General features: G+C 49.4%; 1 protein-coding gene across 19 annotated transcripts in view; it reads left to right on the top strand.

The window, feature by feature from the left end:
* Positions 1 to 16,893, top strand: part of TPM3 (tropomyosin 3) — a 41,877-nt gene that overhangs the window by 14,984 nt on the left and 10,000 nt on the right. For 10 of the 19 annotated variants that reach the window (XM_087881339.1, XM_087881338.1, XM_087881343.1 and 7 more), the window contains 6 exons: positions 7,158 to 7,291; positions 7,995 to 8,112; positions 9,389 to 9,459; positions 11,076 to 11,151; positions 14,602 to 14,664; positions 15,831 to 15,900. In XM_087881339.1, the coding sequence (XP_087737465.1) occupies positions 7,158 to 7,291; positions 7,995 to 8,112; positions 9,389 to 9,459; positions 11,076 to 11,151; positions 14,602 to 14,664; positions 15,831 to 15,900 (532 nt within the window). Of the gene's footprint in view, positions 1 to 7,157; positions 7,292 to 7,994; positions 8,113 to 9,388; positions 9,460 to 11,075; positions 11,152 to 13,360; positions 13,437 to 14,601; positions 14,665 to 15,830; positions 15,901 to 16,893 lie in introns of all 19 variants that reach the window. The other 9 variants (XM_087881336.1, XM_087881335.1, XM_087881340.1 and 6 more) reach the window with 1 other exon arrangement.

The following is a 16,893-nucleotide window of genomic DNA, read 5'->3' as shown; positions in this document are numbered from 1 at the left end:
AAAAAAATATATTAAAAAAATATAAAAAAATTAACCAGGTTAGAGGTCCTTGATGATGGTTAAATGTGGGGACCCAGCACCAGCCTTAAGATACTGACCTCCGTTCGTTTAGTGACCGTTCGAAGTTACGCCGTCGCTGAAAAAAGTGACTGAGGACTGCTTTTCACACTTAACGACCGTCACGGCGTCCTCGTGGTCACGTCAGACGCTGACCGACTCGTGTTTATGACGGTCGCTGCGTCCTGGGAGCTCGCGCTTTTGTGACTTTCTGACGAGCAATGGAGAAGCCAGATTTTTAGATATTAATATTAGATGTTAAGCGATTCGCTTAACGGCGACCAGAACGGTTGTAAAACGAGGCAAAGCTCCCTTAAAAGGTCTCGCTGAAACACCGACGTGTTTTGGGCTCAATGCCGGTCGTACGTCGAGGAATACCTGTCTTGTTTTCGATATTGTTTTTTGGAGTTTTTTTGGGGGGAGGGAAAGGCTGATTTGGGGTGTTGCCTCAGAAGTAACTAGGATGGAAGGAGATGCTGGTTTTTAACCAAGGTTTGTTTGCACAAACCAACACACCTTAAATGCAAGCTAAACAAGCCATGTTGCGGTTACAGGCTGGCCTGGATCAGAAGTCATTGTACCTTGGGGGTGGGGGGTGTCGAGCAGGACCCCTCCCCTCCCTTCAGGCTGGCCTGGACTGCAGGGGTCTCCAACCTTGGCAACTTTAAGACTTGTGGACTTCCAACTCCCAGAATTCCTCAGCCATCCTTCCTTCCTTCCATCCATCCATCCATCCATCTCTTCCTCCTGGCCCTTCCTTCCTTCCTTCCATCCATCCATACATCTCTTCCTCCTGGCCCTTCCTTCCTTCCTTCCATCCATCCATCCATCTCTTGGCCCTTCCTTCCTTCCTCTTCCTCCTGGCCCTTCCATCCATCCATCCATCCATCCATCCATCCATCTCTTCCTCCTGGCCCTTCCTTCCTTCCATCCATCCATCTCTTCCTCCTGGCCCGGTTGCAGGAATTGGGTATGGAGGGTCCAGGGGGGAAAAAAAGGAATGTGGGGCCGAATATAATAGCAGTTTTTCCAGGGTTGGAGGGGTTGCCAGATGTGGCCGGACCTTTGCAAAACATCTGGCTGGACAGTCTTGATTTCGACACTGCCTCTGTTGCACGTTCGTTCGGGGTGGGGTGGGGGTCTGGAAACAGACCTCCAGCTGCCCTTTCGCAGCTCCTGGGCTTGTGCGGACTTGCATTGGCATTAATGCTTTGCAAAATTAGCCGAGATGCGATAAACCCCCTATGGAAGATTACCAGGCCCGGCTGATAAAACTTGGCTTAAAAGAGGCCGAAAGTCAAACAGATTCCTTTTCTGAATTGGGGGGGGGGGGTCGTGTCGTCTTTTGGGAGGGATAAAAAGTCCGTAGAGGAAGAACTGCTGGGGATTCTGTCCCGCTGAGTTTTGGCTTCTGCTTGAGCAGGTTTCTAGTCCTCATGAGCGGCATTTGAATTTGCCAGCTAGGGGAATTCTGGGACTTGTCGTCTAGACATCTGAAAGTGGCTAAGGTTAAGACCACAGCTGGGATCCTGGGCCCACAGTTTTTCGGTCATCACATTACAAAAAAGAGGTTTTTGGGAAAAAGCGCCGAGAAGAGCTAACTAGGAGGATTAAAGGCCTGGAGGTGAAAACGTAAGAAGAACGGTGGCAGGAGTTGGGTCTGGCCGGTCGAGAGAAAAGAAGGACTAGCGGGAATACGATAAGAATGTTCCAATATTTGGGGGGCTGCCCCAAAGAAGAGTGGGGGGGGGGTCCACCTATTCTCCAAAGCACCTGAAGGCAGGACAAAGAAGCAACGGATGGAAACTCACCAAGGAGAGAAGCAAAACCTGGAATTAAAGAGAAATTTCCTGACAGTGAGAACAATTCACCAGTGGAACACCTTGCCACCAGAAGTTGTCAATTGCTCCATCACAGGAAGTTTTCAAGAAGAGAATGGACAGCCACTTGCCTGAATGGGTCCTAGGGTCTCGTGCTTGAGCAGGGGGTTGGACTAGAAGACCTCCAAGGTCCCTCCCAACTCTGTTATTCTGATATCCTTCCTTCCTTCCTTCCTTCCTTCCTTCCTTCCTTCTTTCCTGCCTTCCTGCCTTCCTTCTTTCCTTCCTTCTTTCCATCCTTCCTACCTACCTTCCTTCCTTTTTTCCTTCCTTCCTTCCTTCCTTCCTTCCTTCCTTCCTTCCTTCCTTCCTTCCTTCTTTCCTTCCTTCTTTCCATCCTTCCTACCTACCTTCCTTCCTTTTTTCCTTCCTTCCTTCCTTCCTTCCTTCCTTCCTTCCTTCCTTCCTTCCTTCCTACCTTCCTTCCTTCTTTCCTTCCTTCCTTCCTACCTTCCTTTCTTCCTTCTTTCCTTCCTACCTTCCTTCCTTCTTTCCTTCCTACCTTCCTTCCTTCTTTCCTACCTACCTATCTTCCTTCCTTCCTTCCTTCCTTCTTTCCTTCCTACCTTCCTTCTTTCCTTCCTACCTACCTATCTTCCTTCCTTCCTTCTTTCCTTCCTACCTTCCTACCTTCCTTCTTTCCTTCCTACCTACCTATCTTCCTTCCTTCCTTCTTTCCTTCCTACCTTCCTTCCTTCTTTCCTTCCTACCTTCCTTCCTTCCTTCTTTCCTACCTACCTATCTTCCTTTCTTCCTTCCTTCTTTCCTTCCTACCTTCCTTCTTTCCTTCCTACCTACCTATCTTCCTTCCTACCTTCCTTCCTTCCTTCCTTCCTTCCTTCCTTCCTTCTTTCCAAACCCTTTCAGACAAGTGGCTGAATTGTGATTTTTTTTTTTTTTAATTTGATTTATATGCCGCCCTTCTCCGGAGACTCAGGGCGGCTTACAGTGCGCTAAGCAATAGCCTTCATACTTTTGTATATATTTATATAAAGTCAGCTTATTGCCCCCACAAACTGGGTCCTCATTTAACCTACCTTAGAAAGGATGGAAGGCTGAGTCAACCTTGAGCCTGGTGAGATTCGAACCCTGCAGTAACTGCAGGCAGCTGGTCTTAATAACCAGCTTAATAACAGGGTGCCTTAAACCCCTGTACTACCAAGGCTCTTATTTGATCAGGAATAATAAATAGGATAAAACTGAGCCCAGATGCAGAGCAGAACTCTCCGCCCCAGTGAAGGCTCGCTGGATGGCACATGACGTTGGCACAGCTGCCTGTCGCCCGCTAACAGCCTGGCACAGAAGCCACGCGGCGAACCTGGTCAGAGCCGGCTTCTTCGGACATCTGCAGGTTTCCACGCCAAGCCTGCTTGTCGAACCGTAGCGATGTCAGGTTGTGGGTTTTTCAGCCCGGCAGGAGGGTGGGTGGGTGGGTAGAAATCTTGCGTGGTGGGCATGACTTTCGGTCAAACCCTGCATGCCATCCCTCTTAACATCCGTGTCTTTTATTTCACCTTCAGCAAAATCGGGCCGTCCTAGTTGAAATGCTCCAAAATAGGAAAAATTCTCCCCGCGGACGACGACGGCCAATTAAAACCTTCTGAAACTGAGATTTTCTAATTTTAACTGAAGGGACGTCGACGATGGCTTGGCATCTTTGCCGGACTCAGAATAACAAAAGAGTTGAGAGGGACCTTGGAGGCCATCTAGTCCGACCTTTCGGGACCCCCTAAATTCATAGTTTTAAATCCCGCGGACCACTAATACGATCTGACTAACGACCGGCCGGGTGGGCGTGACGAGGTGGTCATGTGAGTGGGTGGGGGGCGTGGCCGACTTGATGTCACTCACGTCGAGGGGCGCCTCCCCTCGCCTGCCCGCCCGAGATCCTTAGGACCCCAGCAGGAAGCAGTTGTTGGAGCTAAGCAGCCCCCACGAGAAAGAGTTATTTATTATTATTTTATTATTTATTGAATTTCTATACCGCCCTTCTCCCGAAGGACTCAGAGTTGGCAAAACTGCTCACTTTCAAATTGGATCTGGCCGAGAAGGAGGCTCCGCAGAAGCACCTCACTGAGGACTAGGAGCATAGGCTTTCCAAGCAGAGGGAAGACCTGCGAGAGTGCAAGGCCAGGTACCGGCACCTGGAGGCTCAGCAGGCTGAGATAGTCAGCCAGTTTCCAGGCCATGGTGCAGTCCCACTGGAACGAGGCCCTCCGGCTCTTCCCCACCAGCGACGCTTCCCTCCAGCCTTCGCCCAAAGCCCCCCACCAGGAGGCCGAAGCAGACCCCAATTCAGAATTTCTGCCCCCCTCCGACCCACAGAAGAAGACCCCGAAGGGGGAGACTCTCTGCAGCAACGCAAACGTTCATTGCACGTATTTGTCCCAGGGGCCGTAGAGTTTGAGAAACCCCCCCCCCCTGATTTATATTTTGCAATATAAAAAATGCAAATAATTTTTCGGAGGACTACTCATCCTGCCTTACGATGCTTTGGAGGACAAGTTGACCCCCTTTTCTTTGGGGCATTCCCCCCCCCAAATATTGGAACCTTGCTCTCATGTCCGTTCCATCCCCCCACCCCCCCCTTCCTTCTGGAGCCCTTCCCTGCGGACTTGGCTCTCTAGGGCAGAGCTGGCTGTGGTCCCACGCCTTCCCGGCTGGCTCTCTCTCTCTCTCTGACATTCCTCTGCCCCCCCCCCGCCCCCCTCCCGTCCGTGGTGGCTGGCTTTCTTTGTCTGCTTCTAGGGAGGCTCCTTGGGGATATGGCGGCAGTGGGGTGAGGATGGGGGGGGGGCGGGAGAGACTTCTTCCAAGCCTGGTGCACGAAGGAATTTTGCAAAGTGAGGTGGGGGACGAGTGGACTTTCCCAAGTTTTCTTTGCTGGGTTCCCATAAGGAGGAGGGGGTAGGCTCTGGGTGCCAGGAGCTCTTTTCTTTCTTTTCTTTCTTTCTTTCTTTCTTTTCTTTCTTTCTTTCTTTCTTTCTTTCTTCTCTCTCTCTCTCTTCCTCGCTCTCCTTCCTTTCTCTCTCTTTTTCTTTCTCTTTCTTTCTCTCCCTTTCTCCCCCTCTTTCTCTCTCCCTCTCTTCCTTTCTCTCTCTCTTTCTTTCTCTCCCTTTCTCTCTCTCTCTTTCTCTCTTTCTTTCTCTCCCTTTCTCCCCCTCTTTCTCTCTCCCTCTCTCCCTTTCTCTCTTTCTTTTTCTCCCTTTCTCTCTCTCTCTTTCTCTCTTTCTTTCTCTCCCTTTCTCCCTCTCCCCCCTCTCTTTCTCTCTCTTTCTCCGTTTCTCTCTCTCTCTCTCTCTCTTTCTTTCTCTCCCTTTTCTCCCCCCCTCTTTCTCTTTCTCCCTCTCTCCCTTTCTCTCTCTCTTTCTCTCCTTTTCTCTCTCTCTTTCTTTCCCTCCCTTTCTCCCTCTCCCCCCTCTCTTTCTCCCTTTCTCTCTTTCTCTCTTTCTTTCTCTCCCTTTTCTCCCCCCTCTCTTTCTCTTTCTCCCTCTCTCCCTTTCTCTTTCTTTCTCTCTCTCTCCCTTTCTCTCTTTCTCTCTCTTTCTTTCTCTCCCTTTCTCCCTCTCCCTGTCTCTTTCTTTCTCTTTCTCACTTTCTCTCTCTTTTTCTCTCTCTCCCACCCCCACCCCCACCCACATGAGTTGCCCTCTTGAGGGGCGATATTCCCTGTGAGGGTGAAGTTCAACAGATTTTTTTTTCCTCCCCCTCCCTCCCTTCCGAAAAAGTGGTGAAGAGCTGGGGAAATCTTTCCTTGGGGGAGAAAAAAAACTTTTTTTTTTTTGGTTTACCCCTGGGTGAACTTGCAAATGTGAGTCTCCACTGCCTGGTCCTAGCCCAGTGTTGTTTTCCCTGTCTCGGTTTAAGACGGATGGACTTCGACTCCCAGAATCCCCCAGCCAGCCTGCTTTAAGAGGGGTGGATTTCGACTCCCAGAATCCCCCAGTTTGCATGATTTAAGAGAGGGGGACTTCCACTCCCAGACCTGGCTGGGGAATTCTGGGAGTTGAAGTCCACCGATCTTAAAATTATCTTTTAAAAGCTTAAGGAGTCTCTGGATTTAGCTGCCGAAGCAGCTGACACCTTTGCCAGCCCCGGGGTCCGGTTCTGAAGCAACGCCAGCCTGGCGAGGGAGACCCTCACCCACTCTCTTCTCCTGTCCACCAGCTGGCTAAGGTGGCGCTTCCTTCAAATCTGCCCCGGGGGTCAAGGGTGGCGCAGATCTGAGGCTGAGACCTCTCCAAGCTCAGCCCGGGACGCTCCGGCCAGGAAAAGCCCATGTGCTAAAACCATACGAAGATTGCTCGGGATTAAGCTTGGCAGCAGATGGTGGCCCCGATGGTGCCCACAGCTCTGGGGGAGGAGGAGGAGGGGAGGGAAGGGGGAAGGAAGGAAGGGGGAGGAAGAAGAGAGGGAAGGAAGCCTAAGAGAAAGGAAGGGAGGGAGGGAGGGAGGAGGAAGAGATGGGTAGATGGAAGGAAGGAAGGAAGATTGGAGAGGGAAGGAAGGAAAAGAGAAAGGAGGAGATGGAAAGAAGGAAGGGAAGGAAGAAGAGGAAGAAAGGGGCAAGGAAGGATAAGAGAAAAGGGAGGAGGAGGAAATGGATGGATGGAAGGAAGGAAGGGGGAGGAGAAGGAAGGAAAAATGGGAGGGAGGGAGAGAAGGAAAGAAGATTGGAGGGAGAAGGAAGGATAAGAGAAGGGAGGGAGGGAGGAGGAGATGGAAGAATGAAGGGAGAGGAGGAAGAAGGGAAGGAAGGAAAGACAATTGGAGGGGGAAGGAAGAACGAGAAAAGAAGGGAGGAGGAGGAAATGGATGGAACGAAAAATGGGAGGGAGGGAGAGAAGGACGGAAGATTGGAGGGGGAAGGAAGGATAAGAGAAAAGAAGGGAGGGAGGAGGAGATAGATGGATGAATGGAAGGAAGGGGGACGAAGGGAAGGAAGGGAGTGGAAGAAAAAGAGGAGAAATGGATGGAAGGAAGGGAGGAGGCACGGAAAGTTGGGGCAAAACTCACTTAACAACTGTCTCGCTTAGCAACAGAAACGTTGGGCTCAGCGGTGGACGTAAGTCGAGGACTCCCTGGGAAAGCAATACAAAGAGGCCGGATGGAGAGGGACAGCGCAAGGGCCGGATGTGGCCCCTGGAAGAGGGAATTTGCTCTGGTTGGGGGGGGCTTAATGTATGGTCTGTCTCTCTTCCTCCCTCCCCCCCCCCCCAGGCTGAAGCCGAGGTTGCGTCCTTGAACCGGCGCATCCAGCTGGTGGAGGAGGAGCTGGACCGGGCTCAGGAGCGCCTGGCCACGGCCTTGCAGAAGCTGGAGGAAGCCGAGAAGGCCGCCGATGAGAGCGAGAGGTGGGTGAGGGGCTTCTGAATGGCTCCGTCCTTGACTTATGACCGTCATAGGGCTGGGTCGTAAGTCGGGAGGGTCGTAAAGCAAGTATATCAGCTGACTGTCCCGTCTCTTCCTTCCTTCTTTCCTCCCCTCTCTCCCTTCGCCTGTCTATTCCTTCCCTCCTTTATTCCTTCCCTCCCTTCTTTCCTTTCTCCATTCCCCTGTCTATTCCTTCTTTTCTTCCCTCCTTCCTTCCTTCCTTCTCTTCCCGTCTCTTCCTCCTTTCCTTCGCTTCCTTTCTCCCTTCGCCTGTCTATTCCTTCCTTCCTTTCCTCCTCCTTCCTTTATTCCTTCCCCTGTCCCTCCCTCCCTTCTTTCCTTCCATCCTTTTCCCTTCCCCTGTCCCTCCCTCCCTCCCTGCCTTCCTTTCCTCCCTCCTTTATTCCTTCTCCTGTCCTTCCCTCCCTCCCTTCTTTCTTTTTATCCTTCCTTTCTCCCTTCCCGTCTATTCCTTCTTCCCATCTCTTCCTTCTTTCCTTCCTTCCTTCCTTTCTCCCTTTGCCTGTATTCCCTCCCCCCTCCCTCCTTTATTCCCCTGTCCCTCCCTCCTTTCTTTCTTTCCTTCCATCCTTCCTTCCCTCCATCCCTCCCTTCCTCCTTTATTCCTTCCCCTGTCCCTTCCTTCCTTCCTCATTCATTCATTCGTTGGTTCGTTCCCGACAGGGGCATGAAAGTCATTGAAAACAGAGCCCTGAAGGATGAGGAGAAGATGGAGCTGCAGGAGATCCAGCTGAAGGAGGCCAAGCACATTGCCGAGGAGGCCGACCGGAAGTACGAGGAGGTGGGTGGCCCTCCGCTCTGGCAGCAGGAATCTCCCTCGATCACCTGGGATTTTGAGGAGGGGGAAAAAAGATGACTTTTCAGAGAGAATTTTGACCCCAAGTCTGTAAAAATCTGTAGTTTCTCGGTGTATATAAGCAGAACCTCTTCCACGCAGCCTTCCTTTCGGCATCGCGAGGGACTAGAGCCTTTCATTTTAAGGGACGGGCTGCAGCTTGGGAGTCCTTCTCTGGTATTGGGTGAGAGAGGCTGCCCCGAAGTTCCCCAGCTGGCTTTCGTGCCTAAGGCGAGACTAGAACTCACTGCCACCTGGTGATTGATCCAAGGTCACCCAGCCGCCTTTCGTGCCTAAGGTGGGACTAGAACTCCCAGTCTCCTGGTGATTGGCTCAAAGTCACCCAGCCGGCTTTCATGCCAAAGGTGGGACTAGAACTCACTGTCTCCTGGTGATTGGCTCAAAGTCACCCAGCCGGCTTTCATGCCAAAGGTGGGACTAGAACTCACCGTCTCCTGGTGATTGGCTCAAAGTCACCCAGCCGGCTTTCATGCCAAAGGTGGGACTAGAACTCACCGTCTCCTGGTGATTGGCTCAAAGTCACCCAGCCGGCTTTCATGCCAAAGGTGGGACTAGAACTCACTGTCTCCTGGTGATTGGCTCAAAGTCACCCAGCCGCCTTTCATGCCAAAGGTGGGACTAGAACTCCCCATCTCCTGGTGATTGGCTCAAAGTCACCCAGCCGGCTTTCATGCCAAAGGTGGGACTAGAACTCCCCATCTCCTGGTGATTGGCTCAAAGTCACCCAGCCGGCTTTCATGCCAAAGGTGGGACTAGAACTCACTGTCTCCTGGTGATTGGCTCAAAGTCACCCAGCCGCCTTTCATGCCAAAGGTGGGACTAGAACTCCCCATCTCCTGGTGATTGGCTCAAAGTCACCCAGCCGGCTTTCATGCCAAAGGTGGGACTAGAACTCACCGTCTCCTGGTGATTGGCCCAGAATCAACCAGCTGACTTTCATGGTTAAGGCAAGACTAGAATTCCGCGTCTCCTGGTGATTGGCCCAAAACCACCCAGTTGGTTTTCTTACTTAAGGTGGGACTAGAACTCCCTGTCTCCTGGTGATTGGCCCAAAGTCACCCAGTTGGCTTTCCTACTTAAGGCGGGACTAGAACTCCCTGTCTCCTGGTTTCTAGCCTTGGCGCCTTAACCCCCCCAAACCAAGCCCGCCCCCCTCTTTTCCCTTCTCACCCTCTCTGCCACCCCCTCCTCTTCCTCCTAGGTTGCTCGTAAGCTGGTGATCATTGAAGGAGATCTGGAACGGACCGAGGAGAGAGCCGAGCTGGCCGAATCGTGAGTGTTTGTCCTCTCGCCAGCTCCTTTCGCATGATACACACCCTCCCTTCTGCCCTGCCCCGCATGTGTTGCTAACACCAGTGGCTTGTCTCTGCCCCCCCCACCTGCCCCCCACTTCCCGGTTAGACGAGGCCTGAAGCTGTGGGGCCGACGGTGGAAGGGGAGAGAGTTGGACGTCGCTCCTTCCTCTTCGGTCTCGGCCTTTTCTCGGAAGGACAACATGTGGGCTGACCGCCGGACGTCCCTCTTCAAAGCCTACAACCCCAGTGCCTTGGTCATCCCAACATGGCGGGCCCCTCACTCCTCCCGGGCACTTTGTCCCCAGCTCTTGGAGCAGGGGTCTCCAACCTTGGCAACTTTTAAGGCTTGTGGACTTCCACTCCCAGAATATCTGAGCCGGCAAAGCCGGGGACGATGGATCCACCGGCAATGGGTGTGTAGGATAGGAAGTGGCAGGAGGAAGAGAAGGGAGGAAGGAAGGAAGGAAAGGGCAGGAGAAAGAGATGGATAGATGGATGGATGGAAGGGGCAGGAGGAAGAGGAAGAGGAAGGAAGGAAGGGCCAGGAAGGAAGAGAGGGATGGATGGATGGATGGATGGATGGATGGATGGATGGATGGATGTAAGGAAGGAAGGAGCAGGAGAAAGAGATGGATAGATGGATGGAAGGAAGGAAGGAAGGGGTAGGAGGAAGAGGAAGAGAAAGGAAGGAAGGGCCATGAAGGAAGAGATGGATGGATGGATGGATGGATGGGAGGGAGGGAGAGAGGGCCAGGAGAAAGAGATGGAAGGAAGGGAGGGGCAGGAGGAAGAGGAAGGAAGGGGCAGGAGGAAAAGATGGATGGATGGATAGATGGATGGAAGGAAGGAAGGAAGGAAGGAAGGGGCAGGTGGAAGAGGAAGAGAATGGAAGGAAGGGCCAGAAGAAAGAGATGGATGGAAGGAAGGAAGGGGCAGGAGGAAGAGAAAGGAAGGAAGGGCCAGGAGAAAGAGATGGATGGATGGATAAATGGATGGATGGATGGATGGATGGATGGAAGGGGCAGGAGGAAGAGAAAGGAAGGAAGGAAGGGCCATGAAGGAAGAGATGGATGGGAGGGAGGGAGAGAGGAAGGAAGGAAGGGGCAGGAGAAAGAGATGGAAGGGAAATAAGTAAGTAAGTTTGGAGACACCCCCCCCCCCAATCCTGCCCCAGACCACCGGTTGCATGTCTGAATCGGCCTGGACGATGGGAGCGCCAACACGGGCTGCGTTGAATCACCTTCCACACAAGCAAACCTGCTTTCATTTATCCCCCCGTCAAGCTTCCCGGCCTCGTGTAATGCACCCCCTACCTCCACCCCCTACCCACCCCACCCCTGTGGCACGCACTTCCCCCCCCAAACAGCCCACTCTCCCCCCCCCTTGAAAATCCTCTCCCTCCCGCCATGCATGTGTTGTGACCAATTTTTATTTTTCCTTTTTTTTCCCCCCTTGCCTTTCTTCCTCGTCCGTCCGTCCGTCCCTTCCTTTTACGGCTGCTTTGCCTCTTTTTCCGTTGTTGTTGCCGCCGCCGCCGCTGCTCCTTTCCGGCCCCTCCTTCCCCCCTCGAACCCGTGGCCGTCCCTAAACCAGCCGTTTACGAGAAACGAATGAGCAGAACCGTCTGATGGACCAAAACTTGAAATTCCTTTCTCAGGCTGAAGAAAAGGTACTAATTCTCTCTCTCCCTCTCTCTCTCTCTCGCTGGCTCGCCTCCCTTGCGCGCCGAGGCTCCTAAATTCTCATTTTTCTCCCTCTGCTCCTCCCGTGCACGTCCCTCCTTTTCTCCTTCTCCTTGCTGCCTTCGATGCTTGACGGGCTCTGCTTTCCCTGGCCTTGCCTTCTCTGAGCCGCTTTTTCCCCCGTTCCTTCCTTTTTTTATTTTTTGGAAGAAAAAAAACAAAACATTTTTGCTTTCTTTCAAACAGACAGCCGCTGTGGCTGCTGGTTTTAGCCAGGCAAACTCTCACCAGATTCTGGCACGAACGGGCACTTTGGCGGCCATCCTCGCAGCTTGTAAGCTGTGCGCCTGGGCCTTCTGGTACCGGTGCCCCCATATAGGATAGGATAGGGGATAGAGGGAAGAGAAAGGAAGGGAAGAGGAGAGGAGAGGAGAATAGAGAATAGAGTAGAAAAAAATAGAAGTAGAGTAGAGTAGAGTAGAGTAGAATAGGAGAAGAGAGAAAAGAATTAGAGTAGAGTAGAATAGGAGAATAGAAAATAGAGAGTAGAATAGAATAAGAATAGAATAATAGAATAGAATAGAATAGAATAGAATAGAATAGAATAGAATAAGTAGAGTAGAGTAGAAGAATAGAGAATAGAGTAGAATAGAATGAGAGGAGAGGAGAGAAGAGAAGAGAAGAAAGTAGAATAGAGAAAAGAGAATAGAGAATTTAGAGAATAGAATAGAATAGAAGTAGAATAGAGTAGAATAGAATGAGAGGGAGAGGAGGGGAGGAGAGGAGAGTAGAATAGAGAAAATAGAGAATAAATAGAGAATATAGAGAATAGAAATAGAATTAGAGTAGAGTAGAGTAGGAGAATAGAAATAGAGAATAGAGTAGAATAGAATGAAAGGAGGAGAGGAGAAGAGAAGAGAAGAGAAAGTAGAGTAGAATAGAGAAAATAGAGAATAGAGAAAAAAGAAAATAGAGTAGAGTAAAGTAGAATAGAATAGAATAGAATAGAATAGAATAGAATAGAATAGAATAGAATAGAATAGAATAGAATAGAATAGAATAGAATAGAATAGAATTACCATGTTTCCCTGGAAAATAAGACCGAGTCTTATATTAATTTTTGCTCCAAAAGACGCATTAGGGCTTATTTTCTGGTTAGATCTTATTTTGGGGGGGAAATACGGTACTAAATGCACAATGGCACAGATTAAAAATGAAATTTCGTTGCCTACAGCTCTTAAAGGGGTCACCACCTCCGATTTTACACCACATGGACACGGCAAGATAAATAAATACAGAATTATGTATCTACCCACAGATATTATACGACACAGAGAAACAACACAGTCTAATTCGGATGTATACACATTTATCTTTAGCTACCATTTGGGCCTTTGGCTATCCTAAAGCTGGCATCCTGGCATCTGCAGAAGCTGCTGGAAAGCGATAGCAATTTTTATTTTATTTTATTTTATTTTGCAGCTCCAAGCAGGAAGTCCTAATTTTAGCCTTAAAAGAACCGCAAAAGAAGGGAAGGACCAGGGAGAAGGGAGTGGGAATCAGATGTCTCTTCCCCACAATAGGATTTTACAAATAGTTCTCGATTTACGACAGTAATTAAGGCCAGAATTAAGGGCTGTAAATCCAGACTCCGGTGTGGCTTTTTCCCAGCAGTCGTGAAACGAAGGTCGCGGTTGGTTTAAAGCGAACAGCGCTCCAAGCAAACTCGTTTTATTTGGAGTTTCGCGAGGGAAGAGGCTTGCATAATATAGAATATTATATGGCAATATGATAAGAGATTGTTATAATATTCCCCGGGGAACGAAAACCTGTACCCTTCGAATAGACACTCAGTTGAAAAATTACTATTTAATAAATAAAGATAATAATAATAATAGCACTAGGTTTTCACATTTAACAGAGTCGGAAGGGCCCTTTGAGGTCATCTAGTCTAACCCCATCAAGCAGGAGATCCTACACCATTTCTGACAACTTCTGTTCTATGGGTTGATTGTCCTCACATCTGTGTCCTCACATCACACCCGACCCTCACTTCCCAGCTCAAAGATTCACTTCTCTTTCTTTCTGTCTCCTCTCGCCATCCTTCCCACCCTGTCCTTTTCTTTCTTTCTTTTTTTCTCCCCTCCCCTTCCCCCCATCCTTTCTTTCTTTTTCCGCCTTCCCCGACACGCGCAGTAAATGTTCAGAATTGGAAGACGAGCTGAAGAACGTTACCAACAATCTCAAATCGCTTGAGGCTCAGGCAGAGAAGGTAGGGCGGTCCTTTCCCCCTCCTGCTGAGATATGAAAATCGATGATGGTGATGATTAGAAATGGAATCACAAAATCCCTCTGCGGCCTTTTGGGGGGGGCAGGGGGGGATGGGTTTCTTGGGTCTGCTGAGAAAATAACCGGGAGGTCAGTTGGTTAATTGCGTAATCTATATTTTGGCTGTCATCATTCTAACTCTACATAGCTATTTTATATTTTATTTTATTTTCTCTCTCTCTCTCTCTCTCTCTCTCTCTCTCTCTCCTTTCATCTATCTATCTATTCATCTATCTATATCTATCTATTCTATCATTCCTATCTATTATATATCTATGTCTGTTCTTTCCTGCATCCATCCATCCATCCATCCATCCACCCACCAACCCATCCATCCATCTATTATCTATCTATATATCTATCTACCATCCATCTATCCATCCACTCATCTATCCATCCATCCATCATCCATCTATCTACTCTCATATCCATCCATCCATCCATCCATCCATCCATCCATCCATCCATCCATCCATCTACTCTCCTATCTATCTATCTATCTATCTATCTATCTATCTATCTATCGTCTATCATTCATCCACCCACTCATCCATCTACTCTCATATCTATCCATCTATTATCTATCTATCCATCCATCCATCTATCTATCTATCTATCTATCTATCTATCTATCTATCTATCTATCTATCTATCTTACCACAGGGTAACTCTGAACAGCTTACAATATTAAGAAGATAAAACTATATAACTAACATTCCTAAGCATCTGTCTTTTTTGTTTTTCTTTTGAAGTACTATAGGACAATGTTTATCGGAGTTACAGGTAGTCCTGTAGTTATGACCCCAATTTATGTGGATAAAGTTGCACCTAATTTTACGATTTATTTATTTTTTTTTTGGGTGCGGTTGTTTAAATGAAACACACCAATGGAACGACATTAAGGGGATCCGGCTTCCCATATTGGGGGGCTGAGAGAGCATCTGAAATTTCCATATTTCAATCTGAAAGGCATAGGATAAAACCCCAAAATTAGCTGGGTGGGAGTCTCTACCTCGAGCAGGGACCTGACTTTGGGGGATGATGTACTCAGGGTCGCACGCTCAGTTACAGTTGGATTCTTGAGCGTGTCTTTTTTTCTCCTCCTCCAGTACTCTCAAAAAGAGGACAAATATGAAGAGGAGATCAAGATTTTGACTGACAAACTCAAAGAGGTGAGTGGTGTAGGAGGCCGGGTGAGAACCAACCTAGAACTAAGGAGAAATTTCCTGACTGTAAGAACCATTAACCAGTGGAACGGCTTGCCACTAGAAGTTGTGGCTGCTCCATCACTGGAGGTTTCTGAAGAAGAGATTGGACAACCGTATGCCTGGAACGGGATAGATAATGAGATGAGATAACCTTTACTGTCAATTTTAAATGAAATTATACACACACGCACACACATCGGTGGTGGGTTTCAAAAATTTTCGCTACCGGTTCGGTGGGTGTGGCTAGGTGGGGGGGCATGTGACTGAGTGGGCGTGGCCAACTTGACATCACTCATGCCCACCCAATCACATGACCCCCACCTAGCCATGCCCACAGGAAAAGGTAGGATAATGTTTGGAATTTCCATCTACCCCCACCAGTCACCCCCGTTTCCCCTCCTTTGGTAGCCCCGGCCGTAGCCCCGCTTCCTCCCCGAACTTCCTCCTCTGAACTTTGTTTGGGCTGCTTACCTTCCGCGGCAGCTGGTCCAGAGTCTGGAAGGCAAGCTTGCTGGAGTTTTCGGTAGCCTGCGGCCAGCCGCCGCTGCTGAAAAGCGGCTGGCGAAGAGGCCACGGCTGGCCGCTGAAAAGTACCGGAGGTCGCGGAAAAAGCAGCTGCCGTTGCCTCCATGTTCTTCGCGCACGCGCATCCCATTGGACTTGCAAGGCAATGGGATGCGCGTGCGTGAAGAACATGGCAGGCGGGACGAGCAATCGGCAATCGGGGGACTGGTGAAGAGGTGTGACCAGCCGGCCATCACTACCGGTTCGGCATCCTTGGCCAAATTTCCGCCAGCGGTTCGTGTGAACCGGTGCGAACCGGCTGAATACCACCTCTGACACACACATATGAGTTGGAAACGTGTAGAAGAGGCCTTCATCCTGCAGTGGATAAACAATGGCTAAAATGATGACGATATACATTCATCATACATACATACATAAATTATACACCATTTAGGATACATAACGGGGGAAAGAGTCTTGACGGTTAACAAGGTTGATAACTATACACAGAGGACCTCCAAAGTCCCTTCCAAGTCTTGTTATTCTACCTGCCTTGGTTTGAAACTGTCCCATAATTCAAGCCAGGAACGTCGTCTGATTCGTATTTCTCCTGCCTTCCACAGGCAGAGACCCGGGCCGAGTTTGCCGAGAGATCGGTAGCCAAATTGGAGAAGACCATCGATGACTTGGAAGGTAGGTTTCACCCGAGAAGCGACTCTTGACTACGTCTGTGGAGATTTCTCAGTCATCCAAGTCACGGTTTTCCCCAAGGTGTTTTTTCCAAAGGCGACTGGAGTTTTGTTTTTCCTTGAGGAGGTTTCGCTTCTCATCCAAGAAGCTTCCTTCAGTTCTGATGGAAGGATTTGTGCTTCTTTGCAGTCATCTGGTCGTTAGGACTCCCGCTGAGGCCATTTGGAGACCACAGATAAAAACCTCCAAGTGACTTCAACGGCTCTCAGCAAGAGTGCTAAGGACCAAATCCCTATCCATCTTCCAACTTTCAGTCAGAACCGAAGAAGCTTCTTGGATGAGAGGCGAAACCTCTTCAAGGAAAAAAGACCCCACCTTCGGGATACAGGGCTTCATGAAAACCATACATTACCACTAGAATTTAGAACAAAGCTGAGGAACGGATAATTCTCCCGATATTTTCAAGCCTCAACTTTCAATATCTATCGCCTTGAAGCTGCCGGAAACGGTTAATATCAGAACATCTGGATAACAGCAGCTTTCCCACGTCTGATCCAGATCAATGTGCACGACACCACAGGCGAAAGGATATGCGAGCTCTCTGGGTTGGACCCAGATGTTAAGATAGGGGGGAGGACGCTCAAACCTTCAGCCAGCTGCTTACAGCCAAGCAAGATTCTCGTAGTTTTCTTTAACCAGATTTATTGGGAAAGGACGCCAAGATTAGATTCCTGCAGTTTCTGGATATTTTTAATTCGTTACACATTTGATTTCTCTGTTTCTCTCCTGAGATTTCGTTCCAATCACGTCTCGGTGCATTAGGGATTATATAGCTAATTGTTTTTCTCCTGAAAAATATGCAAATCGACGTCTCTCCCCCCCCAATATTTTTTGCAAATTGCAGACTCTGGAACGTGATGGGTTCCTGATCTGATATGTACGTTTTTATGTGTAAAAGTCCTTTCCCTTTTAGTATTAAACCGACAACGGGCCACA

This window comes from Pantherophis guttatus, chromosome 18 (assembly GCF_059756535.1).
Source record: "Pantherophis guttatus breed Tessera chromosome 18, ASM5975653v1, whole genome shotgun sequence".
Lineage (NCBI taxonomy): Eukaryota > Metazoa > Chordata > Lepidosauria > Squamata > Colubridae > Pantherophis > Pantherophis guttatus.
Note: the sequence above shows the minus strand (reverse complement) of the source record. Positions and strands in the feature narration are given on the sequence as shown.